At 40.8% G+C, this 21515-nt stretch overlaps 1 protein-coding gene across 7 annotated transcripts in view; it reads left to right on the plus strand.

The window, feature by feature from the left end:
• The window catches only part of FAM221A (family with sequence similarity 221 member A), a 34518-nt gene extending 16437 nt beyond the window's left edge, over nt 1-18081 (plus strand). Inside the window, exons 1-8 of one of the 7 annotated variants that reach the window (XM_063325012.1) lie at nt 7717-7847; nt 8951-9036; nt 9617-9790; nt 10255-10445; nt 12598-12804; nt 13650-13760; nt 14413-14501; nt 16289-18081. In XM_063325012.1, coding sequence (XP_063181082.1) covers nt 7728-7847; nt 8951-9036; nt 9617-9790; nt 10255-10445; nt 12598-12804; nt 13650-13760; nt 14413-14501; nt 16289-16351 — 1041 coding nt within the window. In that variant the 5' untranslated portion in view covers nt 7717-7727 and the 3' untranslated portion in view covers nt 16352-18081. Of the gene's footprint in view, nt 1-616; nt 666-7700; nt 7941-8912; nt 9037-9616; nt 9791-10254; nt 10446-12597; nt 12805-13649; nt 13761-14412; nt 14502-16288 lie in introns of those variants that run through there. The other 6 variants (XM_063325015.1, XM_063325018.1, XM_063325016.1 and 3 more) reach the window with 6 other exon arrangements.
• Nucleotides 18082-21515: the final 3434 nt, after the last annotated feature.

Consider the following 21515-nt stretch of genomic DNA (forward strand, 5'->3'; position numbering starts at 1 on the left):
TGATAGAACAATACATCAGTGTCTATGATAAGTCTTGCCCCTCTTTTCATGGCTAGTCTTGTTCTGTGCGTTATTGCCATGCCATGCCTCTGACTTGTGTTCTCCCTTCACCATCTATCTAGCACAGTACTACTTCCATGATTTCTGTGCTCCAGCAGTGCAGGGGGTGAAAGCTGAGCTTCATCTTTTCTGCTGAGATGACAGCACTTTTGAGAGTGGCAAAGCTAAACTTCAAGTGTACAGACTAAGGAAAAGAGGGTAAGGAGGAGATAAGGAGAGGGTCTCAGCTGCCTTTTCTATCAACAACACTAGCAAGAAAACATCTGCGTGTTCTACCCTGCAGCCACCTTTATAACATATTTTGAGAGGTGTAGCAGCCCTGCAATGGCAGGAGGTTGTGTAAATAACCCAAGGGCTTGTGAAAAAGAAGGAAGAGAAAGCCTACAATTCACACCAGGTCCAAAAGGCTTGATAGTATCACAGCATTTGGTTCTGTTGCCAAACATTTTTTTTAGATTATTTTTTTAAGAAATAATTAACTAGTATTTCTGCTGTGCTACAGTTTTTATGATGCAGCTATGTATTTCCTATTTCAGATGACATCACAAATCCCCCCCTCCAAAGTGACCTGCTTCAAGTCTTGTGAAAAACAGAATCTCCTTAAGGTTGGTTCGTTCTTAGGCTGGATTGGGCTTGGGTTTTTTTCCTTTTCTTTTTCTTTGGAGGGCAGGGGGACATATAACCTCCTTATATAACGAACTCCTGATTTGGGGGTGGTAGTGGTTTGTTTTTGTTCTTTAAATCTTTTAGTAAATTATGAGGCTTAAATTTTCCCAGCTGTAACTTGCCTCATGAGTGTTTACCAGCCGATTTCACTAGGTAATTGGTAGACCTTCCTGTGCCTGTGAATGATTGTTTAATGTAGGTAGCAAAAAATGTTACAGATCCACTCCCAAACAAAAGTTGTAATGAAGAAAAATGGAAAGAAAAGAGTATATTGATTGCTGTCTAAAGATCTGGAAGCACCACAGGTCTCAATACAGCTCTCAAGTTCCACGACCAAGTAACTGGCAGGCAAACATCTTAGGGAAGATTGTCTTGATTCCCTGGCTTTTTGTTGCTTTTTTCGCCCAAATAAACCACTTCTGAATCTTGCCATAGTAATCTTAATGTAATTAAGATATTCAAGCATCGTCTAACAATTGTGCGTGAAGAAGACAAAGTGTCGAGTGGTCCCACGTTAAAGAACCTTTGGGATGAATGGATGGACAGGCAGACAGATGCTTCACTGAAACATACTATTCACTGTTAGAGTCACAGAAGTTTGCTGATCTGTTTTTAATGAAATAATTTAAAAAATACAGAAACATGGCACAAGGATGTAGAGGTTCTTGTAGTAAGTGTGGTGAAACATCGGTATCCTTGGCATCCAGTATGCCAAACGTATTGCAGAGTTGTCTGTTTTTCCAAATAACTGCTAAATACTTGTTTTTCAGTGACACAATAATTTAAAGAGGCTGGCTAGATAGATCTAAATTCTAACTGAAAATATTTGCAAATGCAGAGATTCTCAAACTGCATCGTGTGTGTGTGCAAGTTGCCTAAGTTACCAAGTGCCTCCTGTGCAGGTACGTACGAAAGGCATACGAAAACAGCAGGCAAAAATCACTGCTGTTGCAGCCTTTGTTTCTGGGAACGCAGAAGCAGAGTAAATTTGGGAACCTCTGCAGGAAGTTTATTTAGAAAGATGACTACATAAAATTTAAGATCCCAGTTTATTATTTTTTCTTAAAAACCTTTTAGAAAATACTTCCTCAAAATACTCAAATTAATGGAATGAGCTAAATCTGTAAAACATTTTTCCTTAATTGTTGTGGGTTTTTTTAAGGTCATGTAGAGTGTCTATTGAAATCTTTAACAATTAATCCAAATATAACCACCTTACCTGAGATTATGTCCTTTCCTTAGCACATGCTTCACAAAACAACACTGTCTGTGTTCTGTGGCGTTTGATTTAATGTATTTGATAGTATGTAAAATACTTGTTCAAAGGCAAGAGTGAAATGGGAGACTTCTTTTTGTAGCAGCTAAGAAGGTGAATTAGACTTTTGCAATGTTTCTCACGTGGCATAGACTGTTACTGAATTGTTTTGCTACATTTCAGTGTGTCTGAGATGATGCACGCGTACATTTGTATCTGTTTAAAAATTTAATGTAGGTTATTAAAATGCAGCCCAAGTTAAAGAAGAAACCTCCCATTACATGCCTATATGAAATCACATAACTTAAACAGCAGTGGCATCACATGCTATGGAATGATCTTATCTGTTAAGTGATCTTAATTACTACAAATTTCGCAACTATGTTTGTCAGTACCTCCAGCAAAAAACTTTCATTATGAATTGATCCTTGCTTGCATATTCCCTGTGGCGTTCATCAACTTACTCTGTTCAGTAGATGTCTAATCATGTTCTGTTTCTCTGATAGCAAAACTGAAGAGAAATGTGTTGACACTTTTTAAATATCTCTAAACTAGGGTTAATAATATGCAAACTAATTTTTATTGTAGCATAATATGGTCACAGTTAAAAGTTTATAATAAGTATTGCTTGCATTTGCTTTTAAGTATATCAAAGTATTGATAACAAAAATGGAGGAAGGACACAATTTGATGGAAACTCTCCGTTATTCTTTACTCCAATTCTTCGCATTTTCAAAATAGCTAATTAGAGATAGTCATTGACCAAAAGCATAGAAATAGAATGACTAACTACTACTTCAAAATGATGAATTGAGGTCTCAAATATTTAAAAAGTTATTTCTAAATTATTTATTCTTGCATTAATAAAGTAGCTATCTTCAATTCGTGTAGATATTTCACCAAGATGAATTTTAAAGCACTTGTCAAACTTGTAAGGGTTTTAAAAAAACTTAAAGGGTCACACATTTTATTGTTAACAGAGGGTGTTGAGAGAGACTGTCAACACCCTACGCAGCATTAAGCTGTTGCCTTTGATGTGTAGGCAGCACCTTAGGTCTCACAGAGCTCTACTGCGAGTGAGCGTCCATATGTTCAACCCACTTTGATGTGTTCCAAGATCTTAGGCCAGCAGCGTCCGTATGCTACATCACAACCATAGGAGGTAAACCATGCCATCTGGATTTTTGTTCCTTTTGCTTACCTTGTGGCATGGCCTCTTCACAGGCCTTTTGGTTTAGTTTTTTTTTTTTCCTGCTATTTGGGAATTTGTGGGAATTGTTGGAATCGGGAATAGGAATTATTGCTATAATCAAATCTGTGAATAAATCCTCAGTTTTTAAGATGGGAGGTAGTTCATAGGACAGGTGCCCCACAAAAAATTACTTTTGATTTCCTATTCTCAACACCTTCACACCAACTGTTCACAGGTAATCTGGTACTAAAGAACAATATGGACTAACATTTGTAGCCCTCACCAAAAGCTGCCTAATTCAGAAACGTGTCTCTGCTCTCCAAACCCAAACTGTATTTCAGAGCACTGTTTTTAACAAAGATCTTGCACAGATGAGGTACATCAACCTATGACATAGGAGCTTAGCTCATTCTGTGTGAACGAGGCTTGCCAGAGCTCTTCCCCCAATTCTACTGGCGGTGCTGGGATCTCTGGCAACAGAGAAATACGCATACAGATAAGGTATCTCAAAGATCTTCAGTTTTATGCAGCTCCTGTGCAGCAGCATGCTCCTCAGTACGTTCAAATTCCCTGCCTGCAGAGTTTCTTGTCCTGCTTTCAAGATTCCCTTTCCCCATCTGTTTCTTTTTCAAAGTTTTGGTCACAGGAGGAATTTTTCCTTTCCCCAGAGAAACAATCCTGACCTTTTTGTGTGTTTTTTATTTTCCTCAGCTAATTTACTTGAAGCTGTATCGACTGCAGTGAGGGCGTGCTGATGTCTCTTCTGCCTTTGAGTGACCTGTTCCCATTCAGATCACAGTGTGACAACCCACGTGTTGTACGGCAGTGCTGGCTGCTCTGCTGAAATTTCTTATACATGTGGCATAGCCACAGGACAAATGCCCAGACCATATGCCCTATCACCTCATTTAGATGCTGCTGGCAACCTGAGAGTCTCCCTGTTGTTTCGCCTCTCTTTGGGGGATGTTTTGGCAAAACACTGCCTTGGTCCTTGTGACATCTCTCTTCACCTTCTGCTTCAATGCTGGCGGCTTGCCCAGTGCAAAACAACCTGGAGATTTCCTTGAATTGCTGTACCTTTTTGACAGGCACATTTTATTATATGGAAAAAGCCTATACTTTTGGTTCTCGTTTTGACAGTCTGAGGGCTCATAGCTTATGCTAACATGCAAAACACAATTTAAACATCAATTTCGTAAAGCTCAATTAAGAAAAATGTACTACACCTTTTGCTCACGTATTCAGTCACTAGGTGACCAATATGTTTGTATCAAGAGGCAGCAGTCAGTTTGCAAAGATAGCGCAGTATCAGAAAGAGCAGCCTGTGATCTATTGACTACAGCCTTCAAACACAGGGGAGTTTTTTCAACATGATGGTGGTGTTTGGTGCACATGGAGAGGAAGTGGGAATTGTGGATTGCCAATCTAAGAACCATCTTTGGTTACGAGTGTTTCCCAAAGTTGGCCTCCTTTTGTCTTGCACTATAAACAAAACATGTATTATAATGGAAGAGCTTTCAAAAAATGTCAGTGAGTTTGATGTAAGATTATGATATCAAGAGGCAGCTTTCATGTCCTAAATGAAATACATCTTTCACGCCGTTCTAGATAAATGGCAACAGTATTTTATTTTTTTTTAGGATCAACAGCTCTGCATTCTCTCTAAAACACAAAGATAGGGACTGTCTCTGCTCTGAAGAGTTCTATGGTTGAGTTCACAGAATGGTAGGGGATGGAAGGGACTGTCAGGGATCATCTAGTCCAACCCCCCTGCCAGAGCAGGGTCACCTAGAGCAGGTTGCACAGGAACGCGTCCAAGTGGGTTTTGAATGTCTCTGGAGACAGAGACTCCACCACCTCTCCGGGCAGCCTGTTCCAGCGCTCTGCCACCCTCAAAGAAGTTTCTCCTCATGTTTAGATGGAACTTCCTATGCTCAAGTTTGTGCCCGTTACCCCTTGTCCTGTCACTGGGCACCACTGAAAAGAGCCTGGCTATCCTCCCAACACCAAGCATCCATTGAGTTCCTTGATGTTGTAACTGGGTCATGTTCTTCACTTTGTAGATTCCTTCATGCACTGAGAATGAAACTCTCCATAGGTCTAAACTCACCCACTGAGGTAACTTTGAAATTCCAGATCTACAGCAACAAGTGAAGGGCTGGCATCCAGGGGAAGTGGTTTCTTTGTTAAATGTATACATTAAGGAACAAGACATATACTGCATTATGCTAAAGATCAAGAATTAAAGAATGTACATGGCATCTTCCACTGTTTGATGTTCTTTACACCTGCCTCAAAATATTAAATATTTGTTTGTTGAAAAGTAAATATTTGGAATGGATTTGTTTACAAAGTCACTTCCTTTTTACTCAAGCTAAAAATTAAAAACACTTGGAGTAGGGGGAAAAACAGGGAGAAATGGTCATGCTTATGCCAAAATTGAGTTTTCAGACATCTCTCTTCAGTAAGCATTATACAGAGGCTGTAATGTAGTGTATAATTTTTATCTAGTTAATAAACTGAATACTAGAACTTTAAGACAGGAAAATAATTTTAATATCTGAGTGCTTTTCTTTTTGCTAGCATCTTTGCCATCAACTCAATCTGTAAAAACTAAAGAACCTTTGTCCTGGAGTGCGACGTTGTCTGTCAAAGCTAAACCTGAAGAAAGACTTGGTTGCTATAAAGCTTGTCTGTTTTCCCCATTGTATCAGTTGATCTAATAAAAGGTGTTACCTATTCTCAGTAAACTTTGCAAAACTAAAGACATAATCCACAATAAAGGGAAGACTTGTGACTTGGCAATAGTCAACTTGGTTACAGCTCATCAACGTAGTAATAAACCACACCCTGTCTTTCTACTCCTACTAAAAGAATACTACTGTTGACTTTCATTATATTGCTTGGCGTGGGAATGAAAGCCAAGTCATGCATAATTTTGTTAGCATTTTTTTTACATAGTACATTCCTGGGACCTTTTATTTGTATACAGTGCACAACAGCAGAATCGGAAGCAAATGGGGATGTATATTGGCCAGAGCATGGAACTGGTGAAAACTGGTAACTTACATGGTTTGTTTATTTATTTAGCTTGAGTGGGAATTTAAAGGTTAAACAAGACTATGGCAGTAACTGGAGCCTGAGTAAGCCTTACCAGCATGCACTAATTATTCCTAGCGGGACTGAAGTGACGGCAGTCCACTTACCTTCTAGGAAGGTAAGCATGGTACTGTAGGATAGACTTGCTGTTGATGTACAGGAAAAAGGGGTAACTAAAAAGAGGAAATGCACACTACTACTAGAATCAAATGATTGCAGGTGATAGACTTAATATGGTTAATGTTACTCTTATTGAAAACTTACGCCTCTGAGCTAACATGTAGTAGCAGAACAAATATATATTGCCTTGCCGTGCAGAGCCTCATTTATACTGTACAGCAGCACTGTCATGTTGTTACACAAGACCCATAGTACAGCCTTTTTTCAAGGCAGCAGTATCAGCTAAGAGCAATCGGAGGTCATCGCAATTGTGCTTCTTGAGTGCAGGCAGCAAGGCTTTTTGGTTTTTTAGTTCAGGCAGGCTGGAGGAAATTTTTGTAGGTAAAGAATACAACTGTACTTTATCCTTTGCCAGGATATTGTAGAACTATTCCTGTACCCACAACATACCTCTTGTGTACAGAATCCTTTTTGGTTCAAAGAGACCTTTAAGATCATCAAGTCCAACTGTTAACCCAGCACTGCCAAGTTACCACCAAACCATGTCCCTCAGCACCATGTCTACTTGTCTTTTTAATACTTCCAAGGATGGCAACTCAACCACTTCCCTGGGAAGCCTGTTCCAAGGCTTGACAACTCTTTCCGTGAAGAAATTTTTCCTAATATCCAATCTAAACTTCCCCTGGCACAATTTAAGGCCCTTTCCTCTTGTCCTGTCACCTGTTACTTTGGAGAAGAGACTGACCTCCATCTCACTACAGCCTCCTTCCAGGTAGTTGTAGATTGGGCCTTTCTGCATGTTCTGTGCTGGGCATGCCATCGCAGGGCAGGTGTGGTGTCGAGGTGCACATAAGGGGATCTAATGCAGGTTCCGCTCATGAGAGGCGGTCCTGAGCTCTCCCTGTCTCCAGCTTGAGCACCCCTGAGGCTTCCCTCCCTTACATCTACCAGGGAATCAGTCACCAAACAAGAACACCCCTCACCTACCCACCAGAAACATAGTAAGGTCTACCTTTGCAGCCACTCAGGACAACAGGAGCGCAGGGGCAGAAGACAGGAGGGCTTGGGGTGGACATGGATATGCTGGATGGTTGGTTTTGTCGGTGGCTGCGTCAGCGCCCTTTCTGAGGCTCCGCACCCGTAGGCAGACATGTCCCAGCCCTGCAGTTCACTGAAGGTGCCTTCTCTGGGTCTTTCAGCAGGATGCGAAGGGGGGTAACCACCAATCCCCTCCCGTGGGGGCCGTGTGAGCCCCCTCGCGGGCCCGCCGTGCCCGCACACGCTGGCGCAGCGCCGGCAGCGGCCCCGCACGTCCCTCCGCCGCCCGCCCTGCGGATGCGCCGGGGACCTGCTGCCGCGGGCGCGCAGCCGCCCCGCCCGCCGCGCCTCGGGCGGCCTGCCCAACGGCGGCCCCAGGGCGGTGGGGACGGCATGGAGCGGCTGCAGCTGGATGAGGTGGCCCTGGCGGAGTACTGGGAGTACCGGCGGTGAGGTGGAGGGAAGGAGCGGGGCCGGGCCTCGCCCGCCCTCGCTGGGCAGAGGAGAGGGGTAGGGGGAGGCGGTTTTCCCTCCTTGCCCGCGGTTCCTCTGAGGAAATCCCGGCGGCCCGGGCGCCGCTCAGGACGTCTTCCGCCGTCCTGAAGCCGCTTCTCCGGGATCCGCGGCGCCTTCGGTGTGTCACACAACACCCCCTCCCCCGCCATTTACCGGCGAGATGGGAAGCGGCCTGACTGACACCCTGCAGGTGCCCGAGGGCGGCTCTCCGCCGAGGAGGAGTCTCTCTCCCTGGCCTGCGGTGAAGAGGCAGCCCCCGGGGACGTCGTCCCTGCCTGCCCCGCCGGTGTGAAGGCATGTTGTAAATGGTGACCGGCTGCCAGCGAGGTGACGCGTCCTTTCTCGGGACCGGGCCTGTGCCCCGGCCTGGCAGCGCCTCAGCACCATGAGGGGTGAGGGGTCCCCCACCAACGGTGCTGCTCCGCCGGGGAGCGCGGGCTGTCCTCGGCGTGAATTGTGTTTTTCAGCATATAAACGCATGTCCTTTACACTCCTACGTGTTTTTGCTAATCTCGTCGCTGCTCCTCTTGAAGAGTCGATCCTGAGCAAAAATAAACACGATCTCAGTCATAGTACTGCAATGTTGTCTCGATTTAGCATAGGGAAACCCTGAGTAAAAAACATCAGAGGTGGTAGGCGCAGCGGTGTGTTGTTACACACAGATTCAGTGGGTGTGGGCTGGACTGACAGGCAAATGACGGTGATGTGTTGACACATTATTCTGGTGCTGTACAGCACTGCCAGTGTACAGATTCACAGAATATTTGATGAAGAATCATAGAATGGTTTGGGTTGGAAGGGACTTTTAAGGGTCATCTAGTTCCAACCCCCCTGCCGTGGGCAGGGACACCTCCCACTAGACCAGGCTAGCACACCCAACAGGTAATAACTGATAGATTTACAGGCATTAGTCTAATTTTCAGCATAGTTAAGTGCTGCAATTAAAGTCTAAATTGCATTTTACAGATTTTACTTACCGTCTTCAGTTGTCTCCATAAATGCAGAATTTGGATGCTGCTCCAGAGTTCCAGCTATTTGGTGACTTTGAATTTGAACATAATGATAGCTTAAACAAATGGGTCTGTCTGAGGTATGGGATACGGCTGCTATCGCCTTTATGTACAGAAACTAACATAGTCTTCTTGAAAAGCAGAAGACAGCCTGGATGTTTAATTGCTTGTTAATTTGATGGCAGTGTGGTTACCTACTTGCGGTTGAGTAATCTTATTCAGCCTAGACTAAGATTAGATAACCTGATACAGGTCTGCAGTACAGTTAGGTGTAGATGGGTGAAGTGACTCGCCAGATGTCATTCAAGAAGTCTGAGGCAGGGCCGGCTGGTTACACGACTCTTGATGCCCATTGCTTTTTCTGCCGTATGAAAAGGAGCTTGGTAGTTTGCTGTATTAATTTTTTTCCTTCTTTCTTATGACCCTGGTTTTCAGTCCATCAGAGCAAATTTTTTAAAGGAGCGTTATTCACAAAATTTCTCTAAAGATCAGCTATAGTTCTGTTAAATGTATATCACTAGAACAGTATTATGAAAGATAAGGTTTTTGTTTTTGCATTGAAAGCAAGAGTGTTGTTATATATTATTTGAAAAATATCTTGAGAAACCTACTTTTATGGTCTTCATTTTCTCATATGGTTTTTTTATGATGTGCTTACAGAATTGTAGGTGATGATGATGGAGGAAAGCTCTTTACCCCTGAGGAATATGAGGAGTACAAAAGAAAAGTATTACCAATTCGGTTACAGAACAGGTTGTATGTGAGCTGGAGATCACCAACTGGTATGGACTGTAAGCTTGTGGGACCAGAGACGCTGTGCTTTTGTACTCACCGGTAGGAATCTTTTCATTTTCTTGAACTGTTGTATTTTTTAAAATCAGAAAAATGTAAAATGTTTCCAGATACATTACAGTACAGTATAGGCAAGTTAATTTAAGGTCTAGGGGTTGAGAGAATTAGGTTTTAAATCATAATAACTGTTTTTAAATCTAAATCTCCATACATTTTTTGAGGCTAAAATGATTTTTTGTAGTCTTCAATAAATTCGCTTTAAGGTGTGAGTTATTTTAGATCAGATTGATTCTGATAGTACTGTAAAAATGTAGCATTTTGTGATATTTATGTGATGAATGGATGTAAAAGCACCTGATATGCATTTAATTGAAAATTAACAATTAGCAGTAGTTAATATAATTAAAGATACTTCGAAACAAAACTTGTAAGATAAATTAGAATCCCTTCAGTTTTCTGACGAATACTAACAAAGTTATAAAAGTTACTATTTTTGCCTGTTTTAGGTATAAACAACACAAAACGGACTATGAAGTGATTCCCAAAGATCGTCCTATTTGTGTGCCTTGTAGAGTGAGCCGTTGTCCGTGCCAGTCCTATCACTATGTCCCTCTAAATGGCACACAGCCCATCCGTTGTAGGTGCAAACACTTTGCTGATCAGCACAGTGCAGCGCCTGGATTTTCGTGTAACTCTTGTAAGTTGGTGATGGACTTGCAGCATTCTTTGCTAGGAAACTTAACAGGAACAGCATGTTAGGGATCTGTATTCTGCCCAGAGTGTTAGGTATGTGCTGCCACTTGTCACTGATGTGCATTTTGGTCATTGCAGAAGGATGGGAAATGGGAAGGAAGACATCGCCTTTTGCATGGGAGGGTTTAGAACAACATCCTTAGCTTCCCCAAGTTCTGTGAAGGAGCATAAGTTTCTGAATGATTTGGTTAGGTACATATGGAGACAGCCACCTTAAGTTAGGCAGTATGAAAGCACCCCATTTGCAGTTTGTCATTTCCACTGCCGCATGCACATGGCTTCTCTACTTGAACTTGGTAGTTTGAGAGAGAGAAGTGTTGATCTCTGTGCCTCTATTGCCTGGCTGAATATAATGTTAGTGTATTTTTATATCTTTTCTCAACTCAATAGGAAGTAGCACTCTGTTCCCAAATTATACTATTGTTAGCACTCTAACAAAGCAGTTCCCAAGCATACGGATTGTGGGTCTAGAAATGCAAATGGGCATGGAGTTTCGAGCAAAAGGTTTGAGAAGGCATTAAGAGGAATCTTTTTTCTTCAGTTGTTTGAGGTTACTGTAATGAAACAACAGTAATTATTAACCGTAGAAACTAAATAATGCATAAAGATGTTTTAGTTTGAAACCTCGTTACATAAGCTGAAATTTTTTTTGTTAAGAGTTCCATACTGTTAGTAAATTTCTTTCATGAAGTCTGTCTAATTTGTACAGGAAAAATCATAAACAACTTTTGCTGGATAAGAATCATGTCCCACAGAATAAAACATAAAATATTTATATGACAGCATTTCAAGAAATTGCTTTAAGCAATGTGAAAATCTTAAATGTGCAATTGGATGATTCAGACTGAATCCTTAGAACACAGTGTTTTTAATAATCATTTATATTATGCACTTTTCCTAGCATTTCGCAAAAATACCTGACACTTCCGAGGGCTTCAAAGATTACATAGAGAAGTGCCAAGACTTGCTTCTGTTTTGGACTTGTGTTGTTTTAATGTACTGGTGTTAGTCTAGCCCAGTGCTGTAGAAATCTAATGTGATAGATAAATTAGAGACGTACTCTCTTTATAATTGAAAAAAATATTGCTGTTGCACTTTATATATTGGATATACTTTATTCTGTATCCAAATACAGAGTAGGAGCTCTGTTACTGAGAAGTGCCCAAAATGATATGAAAAAGCCTTTAACACTTCCAAGAATGTGATCCTTGAACATACTACACAAGACTTAAAAAGAATCTTTTTTGGTCCTCTGCAAAATGAAGTGTAACCATGAGCTGGAAGCAGGGTAATTTGTATAATGAAACGTTTGCAAAATCAGTTCCTCAGTTTCTTGTTCACATCATTGCTCCGGCAGGGTTTTGATGACAGTCTTAGCTGGAGCTAGGGCAGATACATCACTTCACTCCATGTTTCTGAATGTCCCATGTCATTTGTGTAACTATTTCAGTTACATCCTGTGGCTACGCAAGCTTAAAAACCCCCTGAAAGTCAGTCTCACGGTACTCTTACGTAGAACCTACTTTGCTGTTGCCACAGCCTCTGTTTACTACCCAGATAATTTTGCTAATTTTAAAAGACATTTAAATTGTGATTTGTATCATAAATTGCGATTTGAAGTTTTCTGGCCATGCAACATTGACATGTGCTGTACACATTTGGAGATAATACTGCCAAAATTGGCTGCAAGTTGCAACATAGGAAATCCAATTAGATATTAGGAAAGAAATGTCTGCTCCAAGGGAAGACCAACATTGATCCAGGAGGTGGAATCTCCATCTTCTGAGGTACTAAAAACTTGACTGAATGAGACCCTGAGACTTGACGACCCCTCTGATCTAATCCCCACACCCATCCCTTCTCCTGCATTTTCATATCATGATGAAAAGAGGCTGTCAAAGGTTGCAGCAAAGACAGCTGATTGCTTGGCCCCAAATCATATATGTGCTTCCAAATAGAAAGCATAGCTGGATGTTTTTGCAGGGAAGGAACTCTAGTTTTTCACAGGATCAGTTTAGGGAAACACCGCTTTGTCTGCCATGAAGTATAAATTCCATTCTAATCTCACTCATTATGCTTATTTATTTGTTGATTAGGTTCCAAGTGTTCGGGCTTTCATAGTTGCTTTACCTGTGCATGTGGGCAGCCAACATATGCTCATGAAACAGTAGTGGAAACTAAACAAGAGCGCTTAGCCCAAGGAAAGCCTGTGGGGGAGGATGTTCCTTATGCTGCTATGGGAGGACTGACTGGTTTTAGTTCACTAGCAGCAGGCTACATGAGACTCGATGACAGCGGAATAGGTAAGTGCAGCTGACCTGAGATGAAATTTTAATTCTTCAACTAAGTAGTTCTGAAAAGTAGTAATTCAACATAGATTTTCAGAGTTTGAAGGCAAACTAGATCAATAGGAGTATGGCTTAAGGACAGGTTCTTTTTACTTTTTCCAGCACTCCTTATGTGCGAAGAGACCACTGTGACCACTTTGTCCAACTTCCTGTAGTGAATCAATAAAAAAATTCTTTACCAGCATTTCTGGTGTTCAACCCCGTAGCTTCTGGTTGAAGTGGAGCATTTCTTTTAGAAAGAACTCTGTAACTTCTGTTTTTCTCCTCCATGTCATAATACTTCGATGTTATATTTGCGTTAATCCTTTAGCCTAATACTGTCCAGGTATTTCCTGGTTATACGGTTACAGCATTATTTTTTTTTTAACTCAAAGTTAATAGGTGTTCGTAAGAAAAAGAGGTCATTTGTAGAACTTTGGGTTTTGACAGGGATATTAGTTGGCCTCGATACCTCTGCTGCTCTGTGATTTTGTGTCATTTAGTAATGGAGACATTTTGTCCTGAAATACTGTTATATTTATTATTGCCATGTACTCATTATTGCTTTTAAAAATTCTGATCTGGTTTCCTGTCTTTGTCTGAAGTTTAGAAACTATAGCATAGCCATAACAATTAAAAAACCAAAACTTTTCATTTCCTTTGAAGCCATCTTCTGTAATGCTTTTGTTAACTCGAGTTTATGGGGTCTGCAGTGGGTGTTGTAGGTATGAATCTGTAGCCTTGTTTTGACCCCATCATGTATGTTCTTAATATATCTCATGACGTTAATTTTTGTTTTAATTCAACTTATTTTCTAACAGGGGCTCCTTCTGATGAACTTTTAGAATCCCCTGTTAGCAGCATGGATCATCCATTTCTAAAAGCGTTTCAGGCACCTTCTAGTTCTGCTCAAACCATCTCACAGATAGCAGGTGCTATATTAGTAGGATAATGCTGTTTTACAAAAAGTATTTAATATAAAATTAGTTTATTTTATTTATGAGTTGAAGGATGCTTGGGCTAAAATAAAAGTTAAAAATTAAAATGCATATTGAAGCCTTATTATATGAAAAGTTAGTGCAACATTCATGTACTTGAAGTGCTTAGAATAACTGGTTTGTCACTGCTTGTTATTTTTGCTCATGATATGCTTTTTAACTTTAATGATTTTTTGTAGCATTTGGTATCTTCCCCATTAATGGTGTCATTTATTCATTTGGTCAGTTTTTTAAATTTTTAGTTCCTACTAGAAGCTCATTGTATCCGAATGGGTCATACATATTCAGTGCAATCCTGTGAAACTGCCTTCTGCCAGAAAGTATTTTCTGCATGGAATTATGGATCGGTTATGCTTATTTTATGTCCCTTATTTAGTATAAGTATTTAGCAATTAATGTAACTGTTGAACTCCTCCAAGAGTATTTATAATAGCCACTAGCCTAGACTAAAAATGTTACTCTTTGGTCCCAATTGCTGGGTTTTGTTACTTGCCTGTAAAGTGAGTTCTCATTTTAAATGTGTTTTGCTAAACATAAAACATAACTATGGATGGTGTTTTGTTTTTTTTTTGTTTTTTTTTGCCAGGTGGTTCTAGTGCTACAAGGCAAGTTTCTCATGGAAGGCATTCAGAAGATGATGACATGGCTTACTTTGAAAAACGTTTTCAAGAACGGGCAAGTTACTGCATTTATTGCTTAATTCAAATGTATTTTCACAAGAGGATGTCTAAAAAAGATACATGTATGATTTAAGTGGCATATAAATGCATTATATCATTTGTTCGCTTCCTGAGAAGACACTAGCTTCCTAAAATAAAGTTTTAAGTACAATTATGAGCTATTGCAGGATTTCAGAGGCCAGTCATGTCTGGGATGGTGTTTACCTTAACAGGGCAGATTTTTAGTGAGGTAACTCTCCATTACAGAAAAATAAAATATTTTCCTATGTGACAAAACCACCCCCAACAAAGCAGACTCGCAGAAAGTCCCCGGTGACATTTAGGATTGTGTGTTTTGCTACCTCATTTATAAAACCATTTATGATGTTTTCCTTAACGCGAATGTCTGTGCAGTTGGGCTAAATCTGATGTGTCTTAGATGATCTGAATCACCCCCTTTGAGGTGCCTCCTCCACCCCACTGTCTATCTTAAATTTAAATGCCCTGTGGTGTAGGTTACTTAGATGCTTAAATACATCTTGAGGTGTTCTTAAAGAACACTTTCCCTACATTAGCTCCTTAGCTCCACTGTCTCAGCTGGAAGTATGTCTTGACTATTTATCAATTCTTTTGTAAGGCAGTGTTAGATAATTATCTTTTAAAATCTTAATTGCTGTTATGCTCGCTGCTTGCAACAAGGTGTTTGTTAATGAGAAAGCTGTTGTAGCTTTGTGAAATTTTAAATAATTTTCTTTATTTTGGAAATCATCTCAAAATAGGATAAGATGTTACAAATACATTATCAGTTTATAGGAGAAAACATGTTACTGTCAAATCCAAATTGCTACATTTCTTTTTCCCCTTAAGATTTTATTTTCTTTGCAAAAGGTAGCAGGAATTTCAGATACAAACCTCAAGCCTCCAGATGTGGAAAAATGTTTTAAAATGAGTTTCTGTGTAGACTAACAACAGAATTGCTTAGCAGTGAGTTCATTTGTAGACATCCAGATCAGGACTGGGGCCTTGCTTCCTTTTGACACTATTTTATGGGGAAGAAAAAAAGCGTGTTAAAAATATTATTTTCTTTTTCCTTGCATTTTTGATAGCAACATGCTATCTTATGTTAGATGAGGTGCAAAAATCCATGCATCCCTTTTATATAATTGCTCTAAATAGAATTTCATTCACTAATGTAACAATACTCGAGAACAACTTTTGCTTCTAAAAACAACAGATGTATTTGTTTGGATTAATAGTCTTACTACAAAATGGCAGAGTTAAATGTATGCATGTTGGTAAATCATACCATGCTATAAGAGCCTACTGTGTAGAAAAATCTTACGAGAGGAAGACACGACCTTGTGGGTCAGTGAGGAGACATTGAGATGGAGGTTTAGCATCTACCTCAGCAACAAACTTGCTGTGTGATTTTGTGCATGCTGGTTAGTCTGTGTCTGTTAGATGTCTGTAATAAAACTTCTTTCATTGACATAAAGATAAAACTGTGAACATTCGTGAGGCACTTTGGCCTGGAGGGATATGTAAATACCTAGATTGCCATTATCAGAGATAAAGGAATCCCTGGTTTGAATAGGGGAGGAGCTACAGAGCTATGGAAATGCTTACTTGTCCTGTGATGCAAAAGTAAGCAATGCTAGATTGGGCTAATAATGATCTATAGCTCTCTCCATTGCATATATCACTCTGATAAATTTATGACTGGATGAAGCAATTTAATATTGCATTACTGGCTGACTTGCAAATTAATGCTTGAACCACTGTTGGTGTCTTTCTTTGTTACAGCTGAAAAAGGAGAAGGCTGCTAAACGGAAAGAGAAAAGTCCAGTACCATCAAAGAAGCCATGAAATTAATAAAGAAATAGTTAGTATATGGCACAGTGTTAATCATTGTATTAGAGAGTATTTTTTGCTGTGAATACCCGCATACTTGTATTTCTTCATTTCTTTATTCTGCTGTTTTGGTCTGTTGCTGAAATTAATTTTTAATTATCTTGTTGTAATAAAATTGGTACTTTAATCAATGCGTTTCTAATCTCCAGAATTGTTACATAGATATTCCTTTGAGAATGGAAAATGATATTTAGAGATTTACAGTGCTGTTATTCAAGATCTGAGAGAATAAGCATGTATTTAAGTATTACATTGTAGTAGGGCAAAGAAAATCTGTGTCCCATTCTTAGACTTTTATGACACACTTTCTTTATTTGTAGAGTCCTTGGAACTCATCTTGTTCATGGATTTTTACTTGGCGGAATTTATTCTGCTAATATTGATATTTTAATCTTTTCTTTAAATCTTCTTTTTTTCTTTCTGTTGGTTTCACCGCCTTTACCTAAGATTCAAACATACCCTCCTTCTCTCACACTTCTCTAGGCTCTATTCTTGGCAATGTATAAATACTTTTTTACATGTGAGGTTCTGTAAGCCCATGTCCACACATACGCAGTAGCTACTTGAAGGTATCCTGCTTGTATACGTTATGACAGATTTCTCTAGCAGAGGAGAATCCTCCTGATTCTGTTTGTTTGATATGGTCCATAATGATTCTATTACATTAAACTTCTGAAAACATTAAGTGGAAATGGTTATGCTATTTATTGCATGTAAACAAATATTTATATAGTGTTTGATATAGGCTTATTTATTCAACAGATACTCTTTCATCACGTGTAATCCAACACAGACTGAGTCCCTCAAGAAGGGAGATGTGCTTTTGTATTGTATGTCCATATTCACAGCTGTGGCAGCATATATTGTGCTAAAGGTAGGGGACAGGAAAATTTAAAATTTCTTAACTTTTTGTGGTGGTTTAAATCTGCCAAGCAGCACAGCAAGAACTTGGTACAGAATAGCTGTCAGAGGCTGCAGTTTGGGAGGCAAAAGCAGAGCCTGACCTAACTTTGTGTTAGTGTCCTTTGAAAACAGAGAGGTGTATGTCAGTTTGTCCTTAAAAATACTTGAAGGTGTCTCTTGGACGGAAGACTTCAGGTAGTATGTATGTACTGAGACTTCATAGCAAGAGTTGGGAGAAGCTGACAAAACTGTGATTCCCACCAGAGACAATGCCTCTGTGCGCCTTCATGTGGCTGACTGGCAGAGGGAAAGAGGTGAGGTTGAAGGCGTTTGGTGCCGGGCAACTTGCATTTTCGTTCAGATATCAGCTGTGGGAGGGAAGGAGAGTTCTTGGGAAGGCATGCAGGTCGTACAGTGACTGATGGAGGCAGTGGAATCCAAGTGAGAAGGGAATGAAAGGCTCAATTGCCTAAATTCAAAGATTAAAAAAGGCCATTTACCTTAACTCTGAGCTATACTGCCATTACTACAGATGCCAATCAGAGAGGTCAATCTGTTAGTTTAATTTAAATGCATAATATATCAAAGTGTCTAATGAATATTTTAAAAGTACATTTAGCTTTAAATTCTACACTGTAACATACTGCTTTAACTTAAAAAATAAAAATATTAATTTGAGCTCCCTCTTCTGGTCCTTATAAGCAATCATTTCTACAGATGCTCAAGTCTCATAAGTAAATGGGGATTTCACAATAGAATTACAAGAAACAAACAAATGTAAATAACATCTGTAAAAAATGGTTAATAAAATGATAGAAAAAATATTTCAGTCTTCAGAGAGATTGTTACAAGCTTGATAGTGGAAATTTATTCTACTTCCATATTTATCCCATGGCTATACCCATTAGGGAATACAGTTCCAGAAATTTACGTGTATATTTCAGAGATGAGGTTTCTCACAGCAAAATATTGTTAAAGACAGAGGTTTTAATAGTTACAAAATGCTTGTATTTTGTGTTTCTTTTTATACTGATAACATAAGTTTTTACTTTTAGGAAATAATGTATTTTTTGACATTTTGAGATGAAAATACCTGTCAGTTTTAAATATTTGCCAAATTCAGCCTTACTAAACTACTGTGATAATCATGAACTGGTTTTCTCATAGTTAATTTAAAAAAAAATTATTCCGTGCTTAAACTTATTTAAAATTTCCACTTAAATGATACTAAAAAGTTATTACATTTATTTCCTAATATTTGGTTTTAGTTGGAAAACAGGTGGGATCATAAAAATACCAACTGCATTAAATATTGCTTAGGAGTTGTGACCACTTTTCACCCATGTTCATGATGTCCAAGTAAAAGAAACTCACTTTCCTTACTAGAAGGCGTACTTTTGACTTCTTGGTACTCATGTAGTACTTTTTTGCAGAATTTTTATTCATATCTATACATGAAAAACTAGGTACAATATATCTCATAATGTTGCTGGCTGTGAAAACCGAACACTGATGTCACATCTTAAGTGAAATTGACACTTAACTGGAATTACTCTTATTTTTATCTTAAAAAAAAAAATAAAATCATTATTTTGTAGGATCAAAATTGCAACCTCCAATTCTATTGAAAAAATCTCTTTATACTTTCATTAAGAAAGTTTTTGTAAAGGTAAAAGCAGAGACCAAATGCTGGTATGTTTGCCATTAAGAGTGGTCATTATAAACAAAGAGGTTGATGCTTGTTCTTCCTGGGAGCCGTTGTGAACTTTGAACATAATATCATGGGACAGATAAGTTATTGGTTCATCTGTATGATTTATTTGTGGGCGTATATCTGTTGTTCAGCTATACCTGTTAACCGTTTCTGACTCTAATCCAAGGAATCTGGCACGGGAGACATGGTTTGTTGTCATACCCAGAGTGCTCTGAGCTGGTAAACACTAATTGTGTAGGTCTTGGGCAATGTTTAAGCACTTCTCATTTTTTAAATAGCTGGCTTTCAAATCATTATTTTGCCATTATTATAACACTCCTAGAGTGCAGAACAGCATTTTCTCACTAGCTTTAATCATCCTATGAAAAGGCTTAGATGTACCTTGGCTATTTATGACAGTAGAGGCTGGTCAGGGATCCTAAGTAGAGGGGAAGGGGCTCTTTCCCATTCCGTGCTGCTCTGATACTAAATATAAATCGCATATCTCTGTCTTGGGTTTGGGAGGAAGGGGAATGGGATGTGTGAATTCACAGCCAGTAACGGCATCCGTGCAGAATTATTTTGTGAAGTTGTCAGTGTCTTTACAGCATGTTGTGCATGTTAAACAGTTCGCAGGTCTCGTGTCTGTATGTCCCTGGAGTCTCTGGCGGTTGTTTTGTTGTAGCCATGTACCTTAAGGAAAGAGACACCTTTGCAGGTAGTGATAGTGTTTTTTCTTAGCACAAATACAATAGATAGCAACAACAGAGGTTTTCCAGTCTAAAAGACCTTGCACAGGTGTACCTGTTTGGTTTTTTTTTTTTCCCCGTAACAAAAGATACTACTTTTGTCTAGAATCCTACCTTTGCTTTGGAGCCCTTAGCATTTGTCTTCTGGCAGAGTAACTCGTTATTTGCTTTACACCAGTTTTAGCTCTAATTTTACGTTCACTGGACTCGTGTGGTCGGCCCTGGCTGGTCACGGAGCCCACATGCTCCTTCAGTCACCTGCTGAGGGAAAGTCCCAGACTCAACCATAACACGTTGCCTGTGCAACACTGGCACCTCTGCCTTGCTAATGGCTTCGTCAGTTTTTCTTCTCGTATTAGACAAGACAGGAAAATTGCAAATTGCTGTGTGTGAAACCAAAAGATGAGCACTGACACATTGCATGAGGGGAATGGGATGAGCATGTTCAGAGGGTGTGTGGAGGCCAGCAGCGAGGATGTCATCAGTGCAGGAGCCTCCCTGATGCTGCTTCACTTATGCTTCAAAACCAGGATCCACATGCACTGATTGACACCCTCTTGTGTGGTAAAGGGCACATCTGGGCACGCAATTACGGATTTGTAGGAAAAGCCTGGTGCCTATGAGCTTTCAGAGCATTCAACAAGGCCAAGTGCAAGATCCTGCACCTGGGTCGGGGCAATCCCAAGCACCAATACAGGCTGGGCGGAGAATGGATGGAGAGCAGCCCTGAGGAGAAGGACTTGGGGTGTTGGTGGATGAGAAGCTCAACATGAGCCGGCAACGTGTGCTCACAGCCCAGAAAGCCAACCACATCCTGGGCTGCATCAAAAGCAGCGTGGCCAGCAGGTCGAGGGAGGTGATCCTGCCCCTCTACTCCGCTCCGGTGAGACCCCACCTGGAGTACTGCATCCAGCTCTGGAGCCCCCAACATAAGAAGGGCATGGACCTGTTGGAATGGGTCCAGAGGAGGGCCATGATCAGAGGGCTGGAGCACATCTGCTATGAAGACAGGCTGAGAGAGTTGGGGTTGTTCAGCCTGGAGAAGAGAAGGCTCCAGGCAGACCTTATAGCAGCTTCCCAGTGTGTGAAGGGGCCCTACAAGAAAGCTGAGGAGGGACTTTTTACAAGGGCATGTAGCAATAGGAGGAGGGAGGGGTAATGGCTTCAAACTGGAAGAGGGTAGGTCGAGATGAGATATTAGGCAGAAATTCTTTACTGCGAGGATGCTGAGACGCTGGAACAGGTTGCCCAGACAAGGGGGCGCGGCTCGACCGTCGCCGCCCCGCGTCCCCCGCTGAGGGAGAGGAGAGGGCTGAAGCCCCGCCCGCGCGGCGGCAGCGCTGAGGGACCCGTCGGGCGCACGCGCAGAGCCGGCGGCGGGAGCACGTGCGGCTGCGGCGGGGCCCCTCGCCCGGAGCCGGCCCAAGCCGCCTGAGGTAGCGCCGGGCCGCGCCGCGCTGTTCGCGGGGAGGCCGGCAGCCGGCTGGAGTCTCCGGGCAGCGGGGTTGCCAGTCTTATGGCCCGCGTCCTGGCCTAAAAATAGTGTTTTTCACTAAAGGAATGGGTGTGTCTGCCTCGGCAGGGTGGAGGGCTGAGGAGAAGCGTGGGGGTGAGGTGATGGGGAGCAGGAGCCCGTGAAGGGTTTAAGGCAGGGACGGGTCGTGTGGGCCTGTGAGGCAGGTGGGTGTGCATGTGTGTAAACTCGCCACCCGAAAAATACCTTAGCGTCTCTATTTAACTATAGATATCTTGTAACGTTTTAGAATCTGTTGTC

Source organism: Chroicocephalus ridibundus, chromosome 2, assembly GCF_963924245.1.
Source record: "Chroicocephalus ridibundus chromosome 2, bChrRid1.1, whole genome shotgun sequence".
NCBI classification, from domain to species: Eukaryota; Metazoa; Chordata; class Aves; order Charadriiformes; family Laridae; genus Chroicocephalus; species Chroicocephalus ridibundus.